The sequence below is a fragment of the Sceloporus occidentalis genome, unplaced genomic scaffold (genome assembly GCF_023333645.1).
Source record: "Sceloporus occidentalis isolate IW3139 unplaced genomic scaffold, rSceOcc1.0.p SCAF_5, whole genome shotgun sequence".
NCBI lineage: Eukaryota > Metazoa > Chordata > Lepidosauria > Squamata > Phrynosomatidae > Sceloporus > Sceloporus occidentalis.
The window spans coordinates 118,463,996-118,488,634 of record NW_028316985.1 but is presented as its reverse complement, the minus strand read 5'-3'; the positions used below and the strand labels follow the sequence as shown (position 1 = coordinate 118,488,634).

Genomic DNA, 24,639 nt, shown 5'->3' with positions numbered 1-24,639 from the left:
GGACCTGGAGATATCTCTGTTGTTTTGGTGTCCTGTTTTCTAGTTGTCCTTCAACAAAGCAAAGGATTCTATATACTGAGAAGAGTCTCCTCACATTTTTACGCAATGCTTACGCCTAGTCTTTTACAGCAGATGATGTGTTGCAACTATATAATGTCTGGGCAAACTTATTATTATTATTTATTGTATTTATACTGTATTTAGAAATGCTGTCAGAGCAGCTTACAAAATAGTTAATTAGGCAGTTCCCTGCTTCCAGACTTACAATCTAAAAAGTCAGGACACATAATGAGAAGGGAATGGCAGTAGGAAAGGGGATCAAGTCCAGTAGTTCTTCTCTCGCTCTGAGGCCAGGGCCATGGAAGATGCAGTGGAAGGAGTGCTTTTCTTCTGCCTCTGGGCTAGACCTCATGAAGCTGTGCCTGCCACTTCTGTTCCTCTGAGGCCAGGGCCATGGCAGATGCAATGGAGGGAGGGCCCTTCTTTCTCTGGGCTAGGTCTGGTGGAGTGGGGTCTTCCCTTTCTCATCCCCTGAGGCCAAGGCCATGGCAAATCTAATTCTCCAAGAAGTCTCTTTTAATGTTATGCCTTCCAGATGTGTTGGATTACATTTCCCTTCATCCATCACCAGCATGGATAGCAATGGCTAGAAGTGATAGACAATGTGGTCCAACATATCTGGGAAGCACAACATTGGGTGAGAATGCTTTAGTTTTAAGCCTCACAATGACTATATAACATGCCTCAATTTACAAATCTCTTATTGACAGTAAAAATCAGAGGAACGTGATCTCCTATCCTAATTTCTGATATACAGGCCTCCCTCTGTTCTCGCGGTCTTCGGACTCGCGTATCTTGCTTATGCGTGAAGGACGAACGGAGGGAAAACAAATGGTGCGTGCACCCGTGGCATGTGCCCTCATACATTCATGCCTATATTCAAGAACGGATCTCCTGTGAAAAAAGGGGGGGCGACTGAATTATTGTTTTTCTGGTCTATTATAGAGCACATTTTTTTTTTTGGCTATATAAACAAAGCCAGTGTGATGTAGTGGTTCAAGGGCAGGACTCTGGAGATTGGGGTTCAATTCCCCACTCAGCCATAGAAACCCACTGGGTGACTTCAGGCAAGAAACACTCTCTCAGCTCCAGAAAACACCATGATAGAATCTCCATCGTTTGGAAATGGCTTGGAAAACAAACAGCAACAACAACTATATAACATGATGTCTGGAACAATAAGGAAATTGAGTTGATGAGGTTGGTTATGACTAATATCAGAATGTAAAGCAATAAACCAAATAAAGATGACTTGTCAGGAACTAGAGAGCCCAAAGTTTGTATAAATTAGTGATTTTACACATCACCAGGAATGCAATCGCTAAATGTAACTTGTTACTCCTTCTGTTAGTCACAGTTTCAGCATATTCATTTAATAACAAGTTTGTTTTCTGCCAGCTGGTACTTATGTGAACATATCCAGTAACTAGGACATGCAATCACAGAGCAGTGTAATTGTCTATGTGGTATTGTATATGATGTTTATAACTTACTCTGGCGTTTTTTAAATTAGGTCTCATTTTATGTGACTGTATTAGTATTGCTTCCTGTGATCCTGAGGTAAAGTATTTCCAGGATGCAACAAATGGTGTGTGTGTGTAGGGGGGGGGGATGCAGTTTAGAGTAGACTGGTCATTTTTCATTATGATTCAAATAAATTAAAATCATATTTTCCATGTTGTAATTCCTGAGTAAGTGTGTGAATTAGTTGGTTGCTATTATCATTAGAATGTATTAGTTTATAACTAAATATTTTCTCTGTAGTACCACCCCTCCTCTAATTCTTTTTTGAGCATGCTTCCCCACATAAAGATATATATTATGAAGTGCCGCACACATGTGGGGAAGCATGCTCAACAAACCCATTTGCTTACAGCTTCAACAATTTTGCTTAGCTTGAATAAAATACTATAGTGGGTATAACAATGCTGAGCATGTAAAACATATGACTATATCTGTCCAATGTTAAGGGCACAAGGGCCTGAGCCTTAGATTTTCTCTGTGAAAGAAACTTGGCATTGCTATAGCGTATGTGAACCAGGCCTGACTAGTTTAGGCAGCGGGGAAATCTTCCCACTTGGTGCTAGGTAAATTGTTCTGAATTGTCCAATGCATAAACTGTAGAATTTGATTGATAGATTTTATTGTATTATACTTATTAAGAATCCATCCCGTAGTCTTAGAGCACAATTTTGTGCTATTGCAATAGGCACCCACCTTTTCCCCTTGACACCAAGAAGCTACAAAATGTCATTGTACTGCTATATAGTGTGTCTCTGGTTGGCATCTTTGGGCTAAAGGAACTGCGGAGTGTGTCCAAAGCTGTGCCAGTGGTAAAGAATGTAAATAATAAAACATGGAAACCAGAGCTTATTTTGAGGCATAGGCTTGTGATGTTTTAATGTTCTACAGTATCTGTAGTCTAATCTGACATAATGACATTTTAAAAAACTTTTTCACCCAATTCTTCCTCAGTTAGTATGTTTCCTCCCACCTTGCAGTTGCAGGATATGGAAAAAAAAACTCTTGAAGACAGGATTTTAAAAATGCATCACTTTTAAACTGTAGTTCTGTTAAGAGGATACATAACTTTACTGCATACCTATTTCCATTCTTGATAGTATATGAGGAATCTCAACAATGGAAGGGCAGTCCTTCATCATATCAGCAATAATTTTGGACTTCATCATTTTAAGTTGTTTGCGGTATTAAAAGTATTTTGTGTAAGGTTTATCATACAGGTGATTTTGAAATTAATGTTATTACATGCCTGACTCTGATGACTTGTCATCTTGATTGTCTTTCCTCTTGTTTTCTTTATGGAAAATAATTTTTTTAAAGTTCAAACAAAGAGAACTGCAGAACAATTTGCCATACCTAACTCTAGTTTGTAGACAGAAGAGAATGCAAATTCCCTTTCATTTTGCCATTTTTGATGAATGCTGGCAGAGACAAACCTCACATTTTACATCTTACAAACAAAACTCATATTTTAAAGCAGCCTTGAACCACACTGAAAATAGCTAGCCCAATATATAAATAAACATCTCATTACTGACTTGGAGAGGCTTGGAAAGGACACTGATTAGACACAGAAATCTTAAAACACTAAACATAACATGAATTATCACAGTATTATCTGACAACAGAAATGTTTAATATGTTGGGACAGAAAGATTTATACTTTAAAAATTCTACTTTAAAAATTGATGAAAGGAGGCCAAACTGTGGCAAACTTACCTTTTTAAATTTCCTTTTTAGCCATTCTAATTCTATAGTTCAATTTTTCTGAAAGGGTAATTCTCCACGCGTGGTCTATTCAATATCAAAAGGAAAGCTCTTCCAGAGTTTTGCATGTTCTTGTAATTTCTAACAGCAGACATCAACATTATAGCAATAAGATAATAAATAGATAAATTTTTGATGTGTTACTGTCCTCAGAAAATCAATGTGTTATTTTCTGCAGAAAATCAAATTACTTTATTCTAAACATTACCATTTGGGCATTGCAACCACATGTGATATATTGTTTGAACTGCTCCACAACCCCACCAGCAAAACCATGACTATTTTATGGAGTTTAACATTTTGCCTGAACATGAGAGTAGTTGTCCCAAGTAGTAGGACTATTCCATTTTGCCTATAAACTCACTGACTTGAAAGGGTCATATTGTTAAGGGTGGCACTGTTAGAACTTGCCCATACAAATTTCACAGGTTTCTTCCTAATGTAGTGATGTTTGAAGTTTTCCTGCAGTATGGTCTAATTCAGTGGTTCCCCAAACTTTTTAAGGCTACCTCCCCGCTTTCATTTTGGGTGGCAACCCTACCTTTAACTTTTCTACTGTAAATCCAAAGCAACCAATCTTGGTTACTATTCCCTTCTCACGCAGTCACTTTGGGAGCAGCAACCAAGCAGCTGGTTGAGCAGCAGCCAAGAAGCTTTTTGCTTGTGCCAGGCTTGCAGTTAAGGCTGGCACAGCAGAGAGGCTTCTTGTTTACTGTTTGACTGGCTGCTCAGTTGCTGCTTCCTTTGTGCCCTGTCATCTTAGGAGTAACAACCGAGCAGCTGGCTGAGCAGTGACCGAGAAGCCTCACCTGTGCCAGCCTTTCAGCAAAGGCCAGTGAGGACAAGAGGCCTATTGGTTGCTGCTCAGTTGCTGCTCCCAGGATGATCAAATGCAAGGGAGAAGCTTCTCCCTAGAGAGAAGGGATGCTCAATCCTTCATTGGGACAGAAAAAAGTGCAACTGGTACATATATAGGGGGGTTTACAGAGGCCACAAGCTCTGGACTGGAGACTGGTGTGGGCTGGAAAGGCAGAGATTTTAATTTCAGCAGTCACTCCAAGACTAAGGCCTTTTTCCAAGGATTGAACACAGATACTCTTTTCCCAGAGACATGTCTTCCCCACACAGCTTCAGATGTCCTGTCTCTCACCCAAAAATTGTTTCTTCTGCTACCTCTGTTTGAAGATAGTAGCAGTGCAACTCCAACTTGCCAGCCAAGTCCCAGCCAAGTTCATAAAGCTCAGTCTGGGACCCAATTTGAAAGCTCCTTTTTTGCCACCACTTCTCACCCCTACCATGTGCTCTAACTCCAGTCTGTCTTAAAATGATGCCGCCCTGAGCCACAGAAGCAATGCCCTGTGCCCAAGCCTCGCACAAGTGTCCCAATTGCCACTACCAGTGAATGACACTGGTAAGAGAGTGAGTTCACATGGGCAGGCAAAGATGAGAGATACCACCACACAAAATGATCAGTGGGGCCGTGAGGTGATTTTCTGGGGACACTGAAAAGAAGTTTCATGCAACCCTCATCCCCACTATGGTCCCAAAGGCTGCTGGTTCCCCTTGTTTTTCCTGCACACCAATGCTTGGACTGAAGGAACCCCTGCCACCCCCTTTTCCCCTCACCACCCCCTACTGTCCCTTTTCTACCCCTCACTGGCCCCTTCCACCGCCCATAGAGGGGGCATACCACCCACTTTGGGAATCACCGGTCTAGTTGGAAACTTAACAGTTGTCTAGTCACCACATGGATGTGATTTATGGAGATTGGTTTAGGCTTATGAGCTTAACATATGGTCAGTATTTTTTCAAGATTGAATTGCTTGTTGATTACACTGTCTGGTGTTCATGAGATTTTTTTTCTGTAATATGAAAAAATGATTGAAATATTTTTCCCTACTTCGGGGTATTCTTATGATTGCTAGTTGAGAAGGTGTGGAAGGAAACTCATGGACTGGAATCTGTGATTCCCTATGTAGATGCATTTACCGTAAGGGCTATTGAAATTAATGACATTTAACTGAGCTTTCACACAAATTTCAGTGAAACCAAAATGTTATTAACTTACAGTGCTATCCTAGACATGTCTGTTCAGAGTCACATTGAGTTCAGTGACACGTACTCATAGGAAAGTTTATTTAGGGGTTTAGCCTTAGGCTCAGTTCAACCCCTTTTTAGAACTGTTTTTGAAAACTACAGGACATAGATGCACATGAAGAAATAATTACAGATTTTTTAAAATGGTGTTTAGGGCATGGGTCTGTTGAGAATAGAAGGGTGGAGCTCTAACTTTTGCTTCCCTGTTTTCCTTCTTTGTTAATCCTCTTAAATCCCCTGGCAGAAAATAAATATTTAAAGAGGGGGACAGGGTAGGATGTGAGAAGTGTAAACAGGGTCAGGCTTGGTTAGTACTTAGGTTAGAGACGACCAGGCACAGTTTCATAGTAATGAAATGACAAACTGCATATTCTTTGCCTTAGAAAACTTTATGAACTTTATGGGGTCACCACAAGTAGATAGGCAACTTGAAGATGCGTGTTCTCTCTCTCTCACACACATACATTACTGTTTATTGTGCTGACCTTTGAAAAACACAGGGTGACTATGTTAGCCATTAATCAAAATCCAAACCACACATTGGTGATACCCCATTAGGCCAAGCAGAAAGTGTCAACCCCTCCTTCCTAAATTACATGAATTTGTGGAGATTTTTGCACCTTCTGGTTTTCCTAATAGAGATATCACCAATGTTTATTTTAGAATTGATATGCTGACAGATGCAGCTGTTCTTAGATGTAGCGTGCTTTAATGCTGTTGTGTAGATACCTTGGGTAAGCAGTACTCCAAAGTCTTTGGATATTTTAGAAATAGTCCCTGAACAGAAAGGAAATCATAGCTGTGAGTAGGCATGCAAACAAATGCACTTATAAATGTTGCTTGATTTTTGCCATCACATGTGTGCATTTCTGCAGTTAGAAGAGAATGTAAAAGCCATTTATCTTTTTTGATTTGTTCATACTTAAATAGTGACTGCCAAGAGGGATGGATTAAAGTCAGATTATTGTTGTGTAAATTATGCATTAGTTAGATAAATATTCCTGATTAGTTGCTGTAACAAGTAAAGCATTGATCTGCAACTAAATAAACTCTTTAATATTAGGAACATTATTAAGAGCCTTTTTTATTCAGGCCACATGCCTTTTGAACTATACAACAATATCTGCTTACTGATGGAAAGATGAAGACAGATTCTAAAATTACTGGGTTTAGGTGTCTGCATCCATTGAAGGACACAGAGCATGATCAATTACTGGAAGATAAGGGCCACAATATATTACAGCAAGGACATACAATTTTCCCCCATTGTGGGCAGTAAATCTTAAGATTGTCACTGCACCATCTTTTCTTTTGCACACCTTATTCATATTTCTCATCTCTCTCTTTTTAAACTATGCGCTAAGGTGGCCCTCTATTAATATGCCTCAAATTCCTGCAGATGACATTTTTATATTTTCTTTCCTTTCTTTCTTTCTTGTTTTTATTTTGACTTCCTTCCTTTCCTATTTCCATGTTTGCCAAGTGATTTTTCTTTCCTCCCTGCCAAGAGTTTGCCACTTAGTTGAATGCCCTACAGCTAGCAACAAACCAAGAAGAACAAAAGGGATCAGGAGGAAAGTATATCCATAAACCCAGAGACCCAGCTGTAGAGCGTGACAGCTAGACCAATTTTTCTGCTCTAGCTGCAGCACTCCATGGTCTTTGAGTTTATATATGTGCTTACTTGCCAGTCTGTGTTCCCACAAAAGTACAGGCACTGGTATTGTAAGGTACAGGAGACACCATAAAGGGGGAGGGGGGGTTTATAAAATAAGGCAAGGGACTGCCTCTGTTTTTTCTACCTGTCAATTAGAGACATAGATGAAAATTTGGTGAAATTTTGCAATTGGTAATGCAATGATTTTAGAAAAATATCGTGATATAAGTGCCCAGAATTTCCCAAAAGCAAAGTTGGCATTTACTGTGACAGACCAGCATTTTTCCATAAGATAAATAATTTGCATCCTGTTTACTTGTGGGCCATACACACTTTAATTTTTATAAAATGTTTTATACTGCTTGACTTGTTGGGTCAGAATACTCATATGTTAAATATTTCTCCACCTGCCTTTCATATCCTATGTAAATAAAATAAAATAAAAACCCAGCCTTGTGTGTGAGAAAGGATTATGAACGGAGGTATTTATATTTAACTTGTTTTATTATACCCAGATTTCATTTTGAGACAAATTACATTCTAAAAGAAACACATACACTGTTGATTTTTTTTTAAGCAGTTGTTTTTTTGCATTTTACTAGCTACCTATTTTGAGAAGATTTCCTTTCTTGTGCTTCAGGAAAATAAAGTATGTGTCCAGTTTTTAAAAGCTTTTGTGATGATTGTGATGTATTAGGCTTTAGGTTCCCATCGAAGTTTTTGATATCTGTATCAGGGTGGAGATGAGGTTCATGTGTTTGTACAGATAGAGTATGCAGACTTTGTAGCTGTTGAGCTTCAATTCTTCCAGGATGAAATTTCAGTCCCTAATACATTTGGGCTACTAATTTGATCCCGTTACTTTTCTGTGTGGAGAGATGTCCAGTAGGACTACAGCATCAATTCCTGAAGGCTTGCACATACTTTAACTTTTAACACTTTGTAGATCACTTACTCAAGTTCCTATGTTCTTTTCCTCTGCATGGGAGTTATTAGTGGCTAATTATCAGGCCATCATGGTTCATTATGATTCTTTTTTTATGGTATAATCTCTTCTCCACAGTTAATTGTGTTCTTGGGAGCAAAAGGTCAGACTTTTTTGACTACTAGAAAGAGGGAGGTCAAGATGAGAGAATAACACATGCCCCAAGAGCTTAAGATACTTCGAATGCAGCCGCTTGACCTTGCAAAGTCACTTATGGTTAAGGATGGATGACATGATTACTTCCAGAGCTTCTGCAAAAGTTCCATGGCTTATTCTTTAGAAGTTCTGTTCTTAAGCCTGATTACCCAACTTTGGTGTGATTGAACAGTATTTCTTATTTGACAGAACTTAGAGGGGAAGGGCACATGCATTAACACATATACTGTAAGCACCTTTTGTGTAATTTTCTAAAACAATTTTAAGTATTGGTCCTGTCTTTGTAATCATTGTTGTTCAGAGAGCTGTTTTCACGGTGCCCAACCTCCACCTGTTGCTGTCTTTCATTCATTTGTTCTTGATGTTTTGTATTGCCAATTGCTAATTTTCACTTTCATAACTATTGGGCCGAAAAGCAATATATAAATACAGTAAAAAGATATTTAAAATTTCAAGTAATTTTAGAAATTTCCAGAAATGGTAGTTAAGGAAGTGACAGAAATCTGAGGAGAAATAGGAAGTAGACAGTACATACTTGACTGATCTAAAGCCATTTTATTAGTTCAGGAACAAAATATGTAGTATGTGCCACTTTGTTTGTTCATATGGATGTGATGGCTTAGTGGTTAAGACTCAAATTCTGATGATTGGAAGATTGGCAGTTCAAGGCCCGAGTGCTGCATGATGGGGTGAGCTCCTGACACTAGTCCTAGTTTCTGCAACCTAGCAGTTGGAAATAATGCAAATGCAAGTAGATAAATAGGTACCACTTTGGAGGGAAGGTAACAGCATTCGGTGCAGTCATGCTGGCCACATGACCACTGGAGTCATCTCCGGACAGCGCCGGCTCTTCAGCTTAGTATCGGAGATGAGCACCACCTCTACAGTCGGCTGCAATTAGACATTCACGCAAGGGACTACCTTTGCCTTTTTATCTTTTTGTTTGTTCATAAATATCATGCTTGAATACATTAAAATATAAAGATGTAGTTTATTCAGACACTTACAGATGTATTAATTGTATTTAAAAGTTGGGTTTTTAAAAAAAGAAATGTAGATACAAACTGCTGAACTTTAAAAAATCTAACATCTCTTAGTTGTCACTAGTTTATGTGAAATAGCAAAAGATTAAAGCTGAAAACAGAAAAAAACATCAATGTTATTCTGAAACAAAGGGCAGTTATTTTGTATTCTGAACTTATTCTCCAGTGTTGGGCAGACACAGAAGGCTGACATTTTCAGAGGGGAAAGCTGAGAAGAAAAAGGAAGGGAGAGACTAAAACTCACTGCATACTAATTTTGCTTCATGCAACTTTTTTTTTCTGAGCTATTACTATCAGCACCTTCTGTTTCCTCCAATCGTTCAGTTTTATCATCTCCAAGGATGTCTAAAAATCTGTCCAGATTGCATCAACCTTTTCTGCCCTTCCCTATATAAGATTATTTCTTCATTTGATGTATTTCTACATATAGACCTAGGTCTTTCACATGCTGAATATAATGAAGGAATTTGAAGCAGCCAAAAGGCAAGGAAGAGAGGCTGTGTCATGTTGTCCAAGGGATATGCTTGGTAGAATCCTAGACTGCATTCCTGGATCAAATACCTGATGGTGTGAAAATCCCTTCTAACATTAACTCTACAATTTTGTCAGAAATCATTTGGTTTGTGTATGTTGGAGGTTGAGAGTTAAAGTCTGGTAGCAATACTATGAACATTGTGACTTTTTTTTAGGAAATCAAATTTTTCATTGTTTAAAAAATACTTTGAGAAAAATGAAAGCTTTCCGGGTTTTTCTCTCAGTCTTTCCAGGTGTTTCTTCTCAGGCTTTTATAACAGTGTAATGGCTTGTATTCTACTTCCTTCCTTAGATCAAGTAGTTGGTTTAAGGCTGTGGTGGTGAACCAATGGTGCGTGTACCCTCTCTGGCACATGGAACCATTTTGGAGGGCATGCGGAGAAACAGGAGGGTGGGGGGAAAGGAGGAACAGGCACATGCCTGTTCCTCCTCTTCTCCTGCCCTCCTGGGCCTTTAGCTGTTTCCAGGGAAGTCCCGTCCCCAAGGACAGAAGTCCTGCTCCCTCCCCCTGGAAGTTCTTCCCCCAGCATCAGGTAACACCTGGTGCCAGAACGCCTTTGAGTTTGGGCACACGGTCCCTAAAAGGTTTGCCATAGCTGGTCTAAGTTCGGGGGGGGGGGGGTTGTCTGCATTCCTCTGAGGCTGAGAGTGTGACTTGGCAAGCTCACCCAAAGGATTTCGATGGCTTAGTGGGAATTTGAACCCTGGTTTCCAGTGTCCCAGTCCAGTGCTCAAACCACAGCACCACACTTTCCAACTTTATGCATTTGTTATGAATCAGTAGAATGTAAAATGAGCAAACATTTCCCTTCAATACTATGGACTTATATTTATGAATCCACACTTTTACAAGTATCTTTTTTCTAAACGTATGATTTTATTACATCAAATGCCATTGCTGTTTAGTGAAGTGTTCCTTTGTTGTATCATGTGTAATGAAAAATGTTTTGATTTTTTGTTTGTAGGTTTGGGCTGAGCAACAAATTTGAAGCAGAATTTCCTTCATCATTAACAGGAAAAGTAAGTATTGGGTCTTGGGCCAGGGTAGTTAGAAAAACTAATTTTGTGATTATTCAGCGAGTTTCATGTCACTCTAATCCTGTTGTTAGTTCTATCTAAAATGGATCCACTGAATTAGTGCGATTTTTCAATATGTTGGCTCAGCATTTAACAATTGAATGAATGAGTCTGCTGTAGTTTGGGCTAACCAACTGGATGCCTGTTGTTGTCTTTAAAGGGGGGAAAGTAATGGAACTCAAGTACACTGGTACCCCGGGATACGAACGCGCCGCGATACGAAAATCCCGGGATACGAAAAAAAAAACTTTAATTAATTATTTCCGGGTTACGAAGGTTTACCCGGGTTGCGAAAAAAAGCCGGCGCTATTTTAAATGGAGCCGCGGCGGAGCCGCGGCTTTTCCCCATTAGCGCCTATGGGGATTCGGCTAACGAAAGTCCCCCGGGTTACGAAAATGGCGCCGGAACGAATTAATTTCGTAACCCGGGGGACGAGTGTATTATCATTTTATGATATGTATTTTATACATGATTGCCTGTATGGAGATTTTTGGTTGTAATCCCGCTTTGATCTGTTGGGAGAAGCGGGAAAATACAAATAAACTTAGTATTATTATATTATTATTATTATTATGTGTATTGCAGTGCTCCATGTTTTTTGTTTTTACAGGTTGCACCTGAGGAGTTTAAAGCTAGCATCAGCAGAGTGAACAGCTGTCTCAAAAAGAACCTTCCAGTTAATGTCCGATGGCTTCTCTGTGGCTGCCTTTGCTGCTGCTGCACTTTAGGCTGTAGTATGTGGCCAGTAATCTGCCTCAGTAAAAGAGTAAGTTACATTGCACTTATTTTTATTAATTAATTAATTAATTAAATTTATAACCTACTTTTCTCTTAACATGAGTGCCAAGGTGACTTACAACAAATTATAACAAAGTACAGCTAAAGTCTTACTATACAAAAAGTAAAACAAAATAATTAAATAACACTACATTAAAACAGTTTAAAATATATTTGTTTTTGTATTGGTTGTTATAGTTGTTATATGATGGCAAACCTATTTCAGGCGTGCCAGAGATGGCATGTGGCGCCATTTCCCCTGGCATGCGGTGGGGAGAGGAGGAGGTAGAGGCGTGCGCCTGATCCTCCTTCTTCCCAACCCTTCCTGGCCTTCACTTGCCTCTCTGGAGGCAGCTGGAGCCTGGGGACAGTGAGGGGGAGGAGGAAGAAGAGGCACACCTGTTCCTCTTCTTCCCCCTGCTTCCCCCCCCCCACCCCCGCCCAGGCCTTCAGCTGTCTTTGGAGAGGCAGCTGAAGGCCTGGAAAGGGAGGGGAAGAAGTTCCACTCCGGAAGTCCCTTCTGGAGGGCGGAAGTCCCACCCCCCAGAAAGCAGAAGTCCTGCCCCCAGCACCAGGTAACACCCAGTGCTGGAAGACCTTTTAGTTTGGGCACTCGACTCCTAAATGGTTCGCCATCACTGTTATACACTCTCGTCTTAAGTTAGCTACTGTGTTTTTCAGTACCTTAGTCTGTTTTATGAAATAATTAAAAAAAACAACTGTGGTTATGTTTCCTGTGAGGAGATTCTAAGATGCCTAGAAATTGTCTGCATCTTTAATTCTCCTTCCTCACAAAACATCTCAAGAATGATTCAGTGATTTTTACTGCACAGTGTCTGATGTGTTTTTTGAGTCCCACCACTTCTTCCTTGGACAACTACAAAAAAGTTTGTTTTTCAGTTATGTAAAATCCATTTGCTCATATTAATTATTGTAAAATGCTTCACATTGTAGGGAAGTGTACAGATACCTTATATAAAATTCCAGTGTGTAATATAATGCATCAAAATAGTACAGTTTTCAACTTGTTTTTATATAGTGTTTTTTATTCTGCTTCCTGATGAACACCCATCATGTATCTTACAACATTCACGTTTTAAATAGATGTTATATGTGTGTGTGTGTATTATACATATTTAGTCTTGAATCACTTGTACTGTTTAATTCATTAGGGGTTTACACTGTTTTTCATGATGTGAATACATAGAGCAATAAAATAGATTAGAGAAAACTGAGCTGCTGCGGTGAGAGAAAAACATTTATTCTGAATACTTTTTACATGTAATTGATATAATAGTGATGAGTAAACTGACCCCATTATAATTTGATCCACATGTTACAAATACAGGGGCCTGAATCTTATTGTTAATTCCAACTACATTAGACACATGGAATCAAAGGGAATGAAATATATGTTGACTTACCAGCCAACAGTTGATTCCATAGCTACCTTGGTTGTGAGTAATCAGTAAGATTCAGGCTATATATTAAAGTTTTGACAAAGCTTCACATTTTCATGATTTTGAAGTAATAACAATACAGCCTCACAGAAATTTGGGATGGCTTGGGGAGTTTTAAATTTTCTTCTTTAGCTTTTAAACATTCATTTAAAGTTAAAACTCTTTCTGAAAAGTTTGAAATTGTGACAGATAGTGACAGTCATTTATTATAGTGCTTGGAGATGTTCGTATGTGAGTTGGGAAAAGTGTAACCCCAAGAATCCTAATATCCCCATGTCCCAACATTTTAGGGTATTAATTTTTGTTTTGTTTTGTTCATCAGATGTTCAGATAGTGCCTCCAAGGGGGGCTCGCTACTAGCCTTTTTACTGTGTTTTGGGAGGACTCTCCTTTTTAAAGCCCAAATGGTCTTCCCCCAACAGGAAATGATCACCCTGTCACTTCCTGTTTTGAAATATGGCCCATTCGGGCTTGGAATGGGGGAGGAAGGGTGCAAAGAGGTCCAAAATTCAGCAAAGTGGCCACTAGCACCCCAGAGGCTAGGACCATTTGGGAAGGAAAAAAATGAACACAATTTTTTGAAGCGGGGATGGCTGTCCCTCTAAAGCAGTGGTTCTCAACCTTCCTAATGCCACAACCTTTTAATACAGTTCCTCATGTTGTGGTGACCCCCAACCATAAAATTATTAATGTAATAATATAAAATGTGTGTTTTCCGATGGTCTTAGGTGACCCCTGTGAAAGGGTCATTCGATCCCCAAAGGGGTTGCCACCCCCACAGGTTGAGAACTGCAGCTCTAAAGGGAGGTGCAGGACTCTTCAGGGTTCTGCATAGAATGATGCAGCCACCCAGCCTCTGGCAGTTGATCCTTTGCTGTACAATCCTTTCGGACCATTTACAGGAAAACACTGATGGTGTTTAGAAAGCACCAGGGCTATATATCCTAGTGTCTGAAAGAGCCTTCCATCTTCCTCCTTAAAAAAAGGTTTTAAAAAGCTTGTACTATTTCATATTGACATACATTTACCAAGATCCTTCCCACTCCCTACAAAAAAACTTGCAGACCATTCAGAGAATCATTGAAAATAAAAATTAATTTTTGATTAATTTTGATTTAAAATTGTTCCATTTAAGTCACGGCTCATGTATATCTCAGAAGAGTGCTATGCTTGACTTAGTATCAGAAACATACTATACTTGACTATTTTGAGTTTCTGAGGCATCATTAGTTAACACTGATAGGATCATTGTGTTTTGTGTAATTTCCACCAGGGGCTTAGTTAATTATTTACCCAAGTTTTTAAGGCATGCATCTTATTATCACATGTCCAGAAAACTTTTTGATATATAACTTGTCACCACACATCAGACTTGATCCTTCAATTAAATTCTAGTTCCTTTACATTAACTTTGTGCCTCACATATTTTCAGTGAACTGAAACATGACATTTTCTAGTACTTAAATCTTAGCAGCTAATTATCTACCTACAGTTTTATAAAAGAAAATGGATCTGTTTCCCTTGAAGTATTGTGCTTTACTTTTTAAAAAAATAGTTTATCTTAGACCTAGATCAGTGGTCTCAAACTTTTTTACCCTTGTGACCCGCTTAATGTCTACATGTGCCCTGCTTGATATATGAATAAAAATATTTTTTGTTTAGTGTGTGTATTTTCATTCACACATTTATGCATATTCATATTTTAACATTTTGTAAGAAAATAGCTCTCCTCTTCCTTTTCCCCCTCCCTCAGGCAGATGCTCCAAGCACCCTCCTTGCCTTTCTCTTCCCTTCTAAGATGGAATAAGTTTGGGTAGAGGAGTGCGGGATCAAGCCTCCAAGTCTCATGTCCCTCTTGAGCAACTCTCATGGCTTCCCTGGGGGTCCCTCCCTACAATTTAAGAACCACTGGCCGAGATCACTTTTTTCATATCCTGTTATAGTCCAGCTTCCTTATAAACAAATTATGTATGCTCCATTGGATGAAGGAGGATTCTGTTTGGCTGATTTAAAATAATAGCATTCCTTTCTGCTCAAGCTCTTTGGAAGTAACAGAATGAGAGTCTTCACGTTACACATTTTCCTATGAGAAGTATTTCTGTGTTGCATATAAATGTACAATTTAATGTACAATGAAATGCTTAAAGGCATAGTTTCCTAGTACTTTTATATATATGTAGTAATATACAGTATGATGTGTTGAGTACCCTGAGTCTTCCTTTTTATCTGAATTGTCTTTTGATGATAAGAGTTTGTGTAAATATGGCAAATGACCTATTATGTCCAAATTTCCTATTTAAGTGGTTAAACCTTCTGAATGGGAAACTTCCACTTTCATGCTTTTCTAACCTTCTTGAAATTATAGTGGTGTGTGTGTAACTTTAGCAGCAGCAGTAAAAGTAATTAAATACTCATATTGAACCTTAGAATGAGTTTCACCAAGTCTGAAACAATTGTTTGCTGTCAGTGGCAACTGGGAATTGGATCTTCAACTGTCTCTGACTGATGAATGAAAATGTGTACATTAATTTAAGAAATCATGACAATATAGCATTCTAAATGGTTTATTCTGGATCTTAAATATTGTAATTTTAAAATTGTTTACACTGTTTCACTGTCTCCAGCCTTTTACACAACATAATATAAATTTAGAAGAAATGGCTGCTGTGAGAGTTGCATCCCTGAAATTACTTATTATTATGATGATGCTTTATATAATAATAATACTTCCCAGTAAACATGCATAAGAAAGCTGCATTTAGATCACATCTCTTCCTAGATCTATTATTGAAGTCACACCTCTCCATTTATTAAGTAATTATGATTTGTTTCCTAATATGAGGTTCTTAACATTCAAATTTATTTTGGCTCTCATATTAGTTTGAAAGGAAAGATAATCATTGTTGTTGCCTTTTAAATCTTCTTAATAAGCTCTCTTCAACTTAACTCTTAACTTAGCAACTGTGTCCTCTAGGTTTTCCCCATGCCATTGAGAAAGAATCCACTGGGTTGTCATCCAAATGTTACACTCAAATCAAGAGTCCCTTTTGGGTTTTGTATGTCTTCACCTGCTCCTCACTGTAAATCACCAGAGCTGTCAAGTGACATGATTAATTAAGCTGCACGTGCAAGTCTTTTTTTTCACCTGTCAAGTACGGGAAAGGAAAAGAACTGTATGATGTTGCTTAATTCACCTTTTCTTTCCCAGGGTTAGAGGTACTTGCTAATGTTTCGTTTAAACTTTTATTCGTCTTTTGTTCAACCAGAGTTGGTTGAGTGATTTTTAAAGTATTGCAAACCGTATATACATAAGTTGCAGTTTATGAACATTAAATGTTCTTCTAAACCTCAGACATACATTGGCTTTATCTACAGCAATCTTTTGTTAGTTTGGCTGTGTTAAAATGACATTTAAAAGTTTTAAAATAGCAATTTAATATTAAACGGCAGTATATGTGTAGAAGATAAACCGCCTCCTTACTTATTTGTGTTAACTTCTATGATATTTTGCTTTAAAGACCAGTATCCCATCAGTCTTCACACTTAAGACCTCAGTCCAATAAGAAGAACAATAATTAAATGTTGAAAGTGTGTTCAGTAAAAAGTATGGGAAGCTCCTTTATAGTGTTGTATTAAATATTCTGTATTCAGCTTCCTATTTAGAGAGTAAAGTGTTTTAATTGTACTAGTATTTGGGAAGCTGTTCTCTCTCCCCATCTTTTCTCCTTCCCCTCTGTGCAAGCAATGAAATTTAAATTGTACAGCAGTCTTAATCTATTATTTAAAAGGTTCTGGCAAGGAAGATTACAAGGTAGCTTCACAATTTTTGAATCGGGTTTGCCATTGGTTTAGCAGCGGGTGGGCAGGCAGATGCCTGCTCGGAGTAGAACCTATTGCCATTTTTCACCATTGATAGAGTAGCCTTTCAGAGTCAATGAGCTCTGTCAATGTGAGCTTGTCAAGGCTACAACTTCATAGACCTGAGAGGCGGTTTGAGAGGTCAGCCCTTTTCAGGTTTGCTGTGATGCAAATGAGCTTTAATGCTTAAACAACTATTGGAATTTTTATGTCTGCTCCTTGTTCTTTTTTCTTCACAAAGTCATTGACGAGACATTCAGTGCTTTTTAAATTGGAAGTTGCATTGTGCTAAAGACCTAGTACAGATTTACGGAGGGCTGAAAGCAGTTAGATCATGTTCTTTTCATGGTGCGATTAGAATCAAATCGATTTCCCTACAGCCTTCAGCATTCAGATGGCAATTTGAACAAAGCTCAGGGGGCTAGACAAGGGACAAAACGACTGAACTGAATGTTAATTACACTCTGCAGCCTTATTTTCTTTTGATTTCGAAGCTGACTGGCAACTAAATTAACAAAAGTGTGACCATAACTGCTGCCCTATTTTCATTTAAAAGGAGAGCAGACTCTAAAAGGCTATCTTTACAAAGAAACAAGTGAGGTCTGCTGATGATTGTAAGAGGGCAGGCACTGTCTTTAATAAAATTAAGTATAAAGTATTAACCAGAAGGAACAGAACTTTAAAACTAAAGTGCAGTAACTTCATTGCTGCTATTGCAAAGTGTCCTACACTTCTTGAGAATCCCTCTTTTGCAAGGAATAATGGAATAGTAAAAATGCATAATTCATGCATAACAAAGTGGAATCTTTCAAGTAGTCACAGCACAGTTACTGGAAATCAGAAGAAATCGCTAATAGTAAATACGTTTACCTTTAGCATATATTTAGTGGGTTTGAGTTGAAGTGTTCTTTTTTTGAAAAATTATGCTTATTTCATAAAGATGTTGTTCTGTAGCATCTCTTGTTTAGCTATAGTTGAAATGCAAGATGTCCCCCCCCCCCCTTTTGCCCCTCCGTCTCTTGTAAGGAAGCTGCAGCTGTACAAAGCTGAATTTGCCACAAGGCTCAGTGATCCATGCCTTTGCACCTGCAACACTGGTCTCATCTCAACACCTGGTGTCGTGATTTATTCTCTTATTCATAAGGACTAGTAAATCCTGTTTTACTGCTGAGCAGTCTATGATATGGCAGTCAAGTGACTAAGTGACTATGGAGAGCAGGATGTGCTTCTTGCATGTTAATATAACTAGGTCAGGATACTTAACAGCATCTTAGTGCAAAAGGATTTAAATATTTTGTTGAAACTAGAGAACATAGTTTGAAGAAGACTTAATTAACAAATGCATCTACATTAAATGTGAAACTGAAAACACACAAATGTAGAGTTCCAGTATGTGAAATTAGTTTGTGGCACTATGTTTTCTGTGTATCGCAATTCAACAATATATTTGTATATTAAAACTGTCCCATGCTTGATTTGCCATCTGCTTGTTTTGTATTTGGGTCGGGTTAGCCCCACTAGGTTCAGTGGATCTTCATTAGCTCATTTAATAGTGTCAATGAATAAAACTATTAAAAGTACTTGAAAATTGTATTATACGTACATTGTACACGTGTAGGTAAATTGATCATCCAGTTAAATATTTCTTAATATTGCTTTATTCAATAGTACTCTCTTAAAAAAAAAACCTAACCCTCATTATCCTTGCTATAATTAATACAAACGATTCAGTACAGACCACCCTGTACTCACTCACTGTCTGTTACCTCTTTTCCCTTCTCTCCAACTTTTCCAAACAAAGGCAGCTGCAAAACAAACTTTTTTCAAAAACTACTTAAGAGTAAATTCTTTCTCATTTGTCTTCCAGACACGAAGATCGATTGAGAAGTTATTAGAATGGGAAAACAATAGGTTATACCACAAGGTGAGTGCCGCAGGGAGCAGCTTCGTACTGCTGAGGCCTGAATTGCACAGTATGGAAACAGATGCTTTTGTTGAACGCGAAATATGAAAGGTGGACAAATGGACTAGTCTCTGTGCTGGCGATAAAATACAGCTCATTTTTCTTCTTCCTTTTCTCCCTCTTGTCTAGCTGTGCTTGCATTGGAGGCTAAGCAAAAGGAAATGTGAATCGAATAACATGATGGAATATGTAAGTTAAAGGGCTGTTTTGTGCGTCTCTCTATTAAATGATCATTTATTTTGCTTCTGATCTTATTCTTTCCATGATTATTAATCAGCAAAGGTGTCAGGATCTTAATCGCCTGAGTGGCAAGGATTTTCTACGGTTCACAGATGTATGGTTTTATGCATAGGGCTGATTTATAAAGTTATGAATGACTTGAAAACAAGGCTTCACTGTGTCTTGGAAAAAATAATAAATTAATTGCCAGGATAAAATGGGTTGAACATGTGTTGATGGAGTGTGAAATTTCCAATGCCATATAAAAAGAATAACTGCAACTTTGGTTGCACAGCAAGTTAGACCTAGGCTGTTTTATGTAATGCTAATCAAGTTTCAGCATATGGAAAAAGACCTTTCAGCTAAGCTGCTGGAGCTTACTCAACCTTTAGACTTTGTAGATTTTAACTGCCCCCATACCTCTGCAGTCTTGAAAGTAGCTTGAGCATCACTAGGTTCACAGTAATGTTTAAAAGTCTTAAAAGTAAGAAAGGAGGGAAATGGGGGTGAGGTGCTCTTCTTGATTGTAAAGGTTATACAGAAAATAAGATTTGCAGATTTCATTAAAAAGTTTCCTGTATTGTGCTTACTTGTCTGATTCAACCCCTTCCCCAAATATTCAGCCTTTCTGATTTTCCGTCACTCCTACTTTTAATTTTTTCTGGAGGAGTCCTGGGGAATGGGGCACTGCTGACGTATGGAAATGCTTTAAAATAAATATGATAGTATTATAAAAGACACAAACAGGGGTTAACAAATGAAAACTAACTCTCAAATGGATGTAGCTGTAGCTGTTTGTAATACATCAGTATATATTAATTATACATCTTGTCTATTATTAAATTTAGCTATTTCATTCCCACCATGAAAAGATCTTTTAAAAAGATGTAATTTTTGAAAGCGTTTATGCATTATAGATAGTATATTAGAAAACTGATTTAAAACAGTACTTAGTTATATATTAGCTTTAAAAGATTTTCTATGTTAGCACTATAGAAAAGAGGAAATACTAAGGCCAATACCTTGCTTAAAACATAAAAGATTGCTAAAATGCTTCCCCCATAGCTCAGTTCTACAAACTCTTTCTTTTTAATGTCTGTTGTACTTAACATGTTAATTTACGATCATCTATTATAGTGAACATGTTAATTTATGCTCCAAGACACATAATGCTGCAATAATTGGAAGCAGGAAAGGAAATTTCACATAGGTGTTTGAGACTGACCTAGGTAAAAAAATGTTGTTTTGTATTTTAAATATTTTGAAATTTCTAAAATCCCTTCTTACTTTGAGCACATTCTAAATATATTATATTATAATACATATGTTCTCATTTAAACCGACTAGGCATTCTTATAGTGAAAACCTTTTCGACTTCAGCTATAATAGTGTTAAGTTTTTAATTTCTGTTTAAATTCAAGACTCATTTATGGAATTGATTACCACTGTATGAGTAATGAGGATGTGATGGATCAGTGGATTGGCTATAACATTAATATAGTGAACAGCATTATTAATGATGATGATGATGATGATAATAATAATAATAATAATAATAATAATATATCCCACCTTTCTCCCAAAATTGGAACTCAAGGCAGCTTTCATTTAAAAAAGAAAATACAGCTACAGACATACAAAAAGTGAAAATTAAAATAGAATTAAATATTTACAGTTTACAACATATTTTACATATTAGGCTGCACACTTATTTGATGAAAGTCTCATTGGGTTTTCTACAAGTTCTGTTCTATAAGGTCTTGTTTAAGGACTACAGGTTCTGTTCTATAAGGACTTGTTTTGTCACAAAAGATTTTCCATTAATGGAGAGTAACATTTTGCTCTAACCCATAACCTTTAGTGGACTTGTTTCTAAGTACAGTAGAGTCTCGATTATCCAACATAAACAGACGGGCGGATAGTCGGATAGCCAGAAATGTTGGATAATCCGGAGGGCGTGTTTGGGGGTCTTCCCCGTTGCCATGCTTTGGCCCTTGTTTGGGGCCTGGAGGTACTTGTCCTGCTCGCCGCCGCCGCAATTTGAGCCATATTTTGGGGCGAGGCTTCACTCGCCCTTCTCGCCTTGCCCATCACGGCCGCCATGTTTGGGGGCGTGTCTGGGGTTGCGGAAATGCCTACAGCCACACCCCCAAGCAGCCGTGGCATTGGATTATCCAGAATGTCAGATGACTGAAGGACGGATAATCAAGACTCTACTGTAGGTATGCATTGGATTGGATTATAGTTCTGTTCTACTGTAATATATTTTAGTATTATTTGAAACTGCAGTACTCCAGTATGCAAAGGGATCTTGTCACACCTTTGAGACTAACTGAAAGAAAGAAGTTGATAGCATGAGCTTTCGTAGACATCAGCCTGCTTCGTCAGATGAATATCCTAACATGCATCTGAAGAAGTAGGCTCAAGTCTACGAAAGCTCATGCTATCCTCTTCTTTCTTTCTTTTAGTCTCAAATGTGCTACAATATCCCATTGTGTGGTACTCCAGATTATTCTGAAATAAAAAAGTTAAAATATGTTTGGCCTCAGAAACAGCTGAGTTTTAGCTGAACAGTAGCACAAAGAGTACTACAAACGAGAGACTTGCAGGAGCAGGGATGCTGTAAAGGTACATGGTATGTGTCCCACAGTATATTGTAGGTTCCATGTGGATTAGGAGATTGAGGCGGGATACACACCGCCATTTAGTACGTATAGAATACGTACTAGGGTTAGGAAGGGGCGGTGCTTCCGCACCCCCCTAACCCTAGTACGTATCCTATACGTACAAGATGGCGGCGCCCCTTCCACATGGGCGCCGCCATCTTTGCGTATCGGACGCTGAGCGTCCGTACGCGTCGCGCCGCTTGTGACGTAGCGAGCGCGCCCCTGGCGCCTCGCTACGTCGCAAACGCGACGGTAAAAGAAGCTCCATTTTGGAGCTTCTTTTTCGGTCCGCGCGGGAGTCGGGCCGTCTGAAGGCTCCGGCTCCCCCGCGGACCTACTGGCGGCGGCGGCAGACCGCCGCAAAGCGGCGGTCTGTACCCCGCCTGAGTAACTTGGGATATATGCAATAAACCCATCATGTTACATTTTAGTAAGACCTTTTTCCCTCTTGACTTGAAGATTTCTGTGCTTTTCTTCATATTAGCAATCAAGTTTTTAAAGTGCTTATGTGCATGGGTTGTGTAAATGTGCATGTATGCATATATTTAACGCAAGTAAAAACACCTGTGGGTATGTATATGCCCTTAGACATTCCTGCCATAGGGGGCTGGATTCCAGCCACTGTTATTATTTTGTTTACACTAGAAAATTTGGGAGATTTTGATATGTTTTAAAATTGATAGTGCTCTTAATAAGTAACTGAATGCCTTTTTTTCTCCTCTTTTGCACAGGTCATTCTTATAGAATTTTTACCAAAGACACCAATTTTCCGACCTGACTAGCATTTGCTTTATTTAAGAGACTTCCCAAGTATGTTGTCTTTTTCCAATGGTGCCTTGCTTGGTGCTCTCCTGGTGGTGATATAGCATTGGTTCTACAGAAACTTGTGGTGTTCTTCATTCAGTAATTTCTTTCTTTCTTTCTTTTATTTTTGTAGCAGCATGTTCAAAATGTATTTTGTAAAATTTTGGAGACGTCATTTCATGCAAATGTCAGCGTGATTTAAGTTATTATCTGTCCCTTTTCTGTTATCACTGTATCCTGATTTTCCAGTCATGTTTTTCTTTTATACATACACACAGATGTGTGTGAACACAGACATGTGTGAACACACACAGCTATAAACATGCAACCAAAAATTTCTATAACTGAGATATTTTAACCCTGAGATCGACATCTGTAAATTGTGAAAATTGGCAATCACTTTAACCTATGCACTCTGAATCTCCGCATATTTTGCCAGTGACACATTTATGTATACCAGTTTTTTCTTCCTTGTGAGACATAAATTCAGCCATCTATGGGGTGACTAGCAGCATTTCTTGATAATTTCCATGAAACCCAAACATCACTTCATTCTCAGATTTTTTTTTTCCATGAAGAACTTCCATCTACTCTGAAGATGATCCTCCCCAAGTAACCTGATATCAAATTGCTGTTATTCCACTAGAAGAATCAGTGGTAGATTTGCATGTGTCCAGTGGTGAATACTGCTCAGGATTATAAATCACTAGTATTTCATAGAGGGCTGTATCACATATAACAGTAGTTGACTTTGTAGTAATTAAAAGATTGCAGGCATGGAGGAATGAATGGAACGTAAATCCTTCAACTAGTTCCCATTCTCTTAATCATCTTTCTTGTTTCTTTTCTTTTTTGAAAGAACAGATTAATTTTATATTTCCAACAAACCCATGTTTGAGAGAGTGTGAGGGTGTGTGCATGCCTTGCAAGTGTGCATATGTATTGTGGCTAATGCCATGTAACAGCTTTACTGTTTTTATTGTTTACCAGATCTAATAGTACACAAGGCTGCAAGATTGTCAGAAATATATTTGTTAAAACAAATACTTAAGTAGTTTTGAGTTTTCAAGTGTTAACAGTGTTTTTGGTCCTGTGCAAAGAAAATTAGTTGTTCTTATGCTCCATTAAAATCACTGGGCCAGGTTAGTTGTGACTAACGTTTTAAGTCTCATTAATGTTGTGAGGCTGAAATGCAACTAACTTCCTCATTTCTTATTATTAAATTTTCCATTGGGGATGGGCTTTTGTATGTAAAATATTGACGACATTGTACCAGAAGCTATGGATGTATTAATAATATCTTGATTTTTACATCTGTGTGTCAGATGTATAAATCAAAAATAGATTGATTGACTTAATAGGTTACCGAATGTTTTGGATAAATACTTAATGTACCCCAGATTCTGTTATTTTGTTTCTTTGTTTGTTCCATGTTTACATGGCTAACTTTCAGTTTCTTGTTTGTACTGTTTGCACAAGAAAACATTTTTTAAAATATGGATATGTGATAGTATGCTTTGATCAGACCGGTTCTTAGTTTCTTGGCTGTGCATATCTTCATGTGTTATGTTTAATGCATAGTTAATGCAGTTATTTCTGAAACTTGTTTTTTGGACTTCAGTGGACATGACTGTAACATTAAGGGCCTGTTCTTCATGTAGCAGAGCAATAATGTGAATAGCCAACAAATGCAAACTGCTTAATTGTATTAATGAAAAGTTTACCCCACTGCAAGAATACTGGTTTTCTTCTTTAAAATACAAGTTTCATGTTATTGTCATCATGCTTATGTTTGTTGCTTATTTGCCAGTTATTTCAATATTCATAATGGAGCTTCACTAGAAAGTTAAACATTCTTTGCAATACTTTTAATGGCTAGAAATGTATTTTGAAATGTGTTTTATCGAGGCTATTCTTTGCATATCACAACATTCAGTTCTCTGACATTTATCTCACATATTTATCCTACTCTTGGAAGTAATCCAAATGCCAAG

At 38.1% G+C, this 24,639-nt stretch overlaps 1 protein-coding gene across 1 annotated transcript in view; it reads left to right on the top strand.

Annotated features, from left to right (window-relative positions):
- The window catches only part of CHIC2 (cysteine rich hydrophobic domain 2), a 28,586-nt gene extending 4,161 nt beyond the window's left edge, over window positions 1-24,425 (top strand). The window contains exons 2-6 of the mRNA XM_089525242.1: window positions 10,786-10,840; window positions 11,509-11,664; window positions 18,861-18,917; window positions 19,086-19,145; window positions 22,573-24,425. Coding sequence (XP_089381368.1) covers window positions 10,786-10,840; window positions 11,509-11,664; window positions 18,861-18,917; window positions 19,086-19,145; window positions 22,573-22,623 — 379 coding nt within the window. The 3' untranslated portion in view covers window positions 22,624-24,425. The remainder of the gene's footprint in view (window positions 1-10,785; window positions 10,841-11,508; window positions 11,665-18,860; window positions 18,918-19,085; window positions 19,146-22,572) is intronic.
- The last annotated feature ends 214 nt before the right edge of the window (window positions 24,426-24,639 follow it).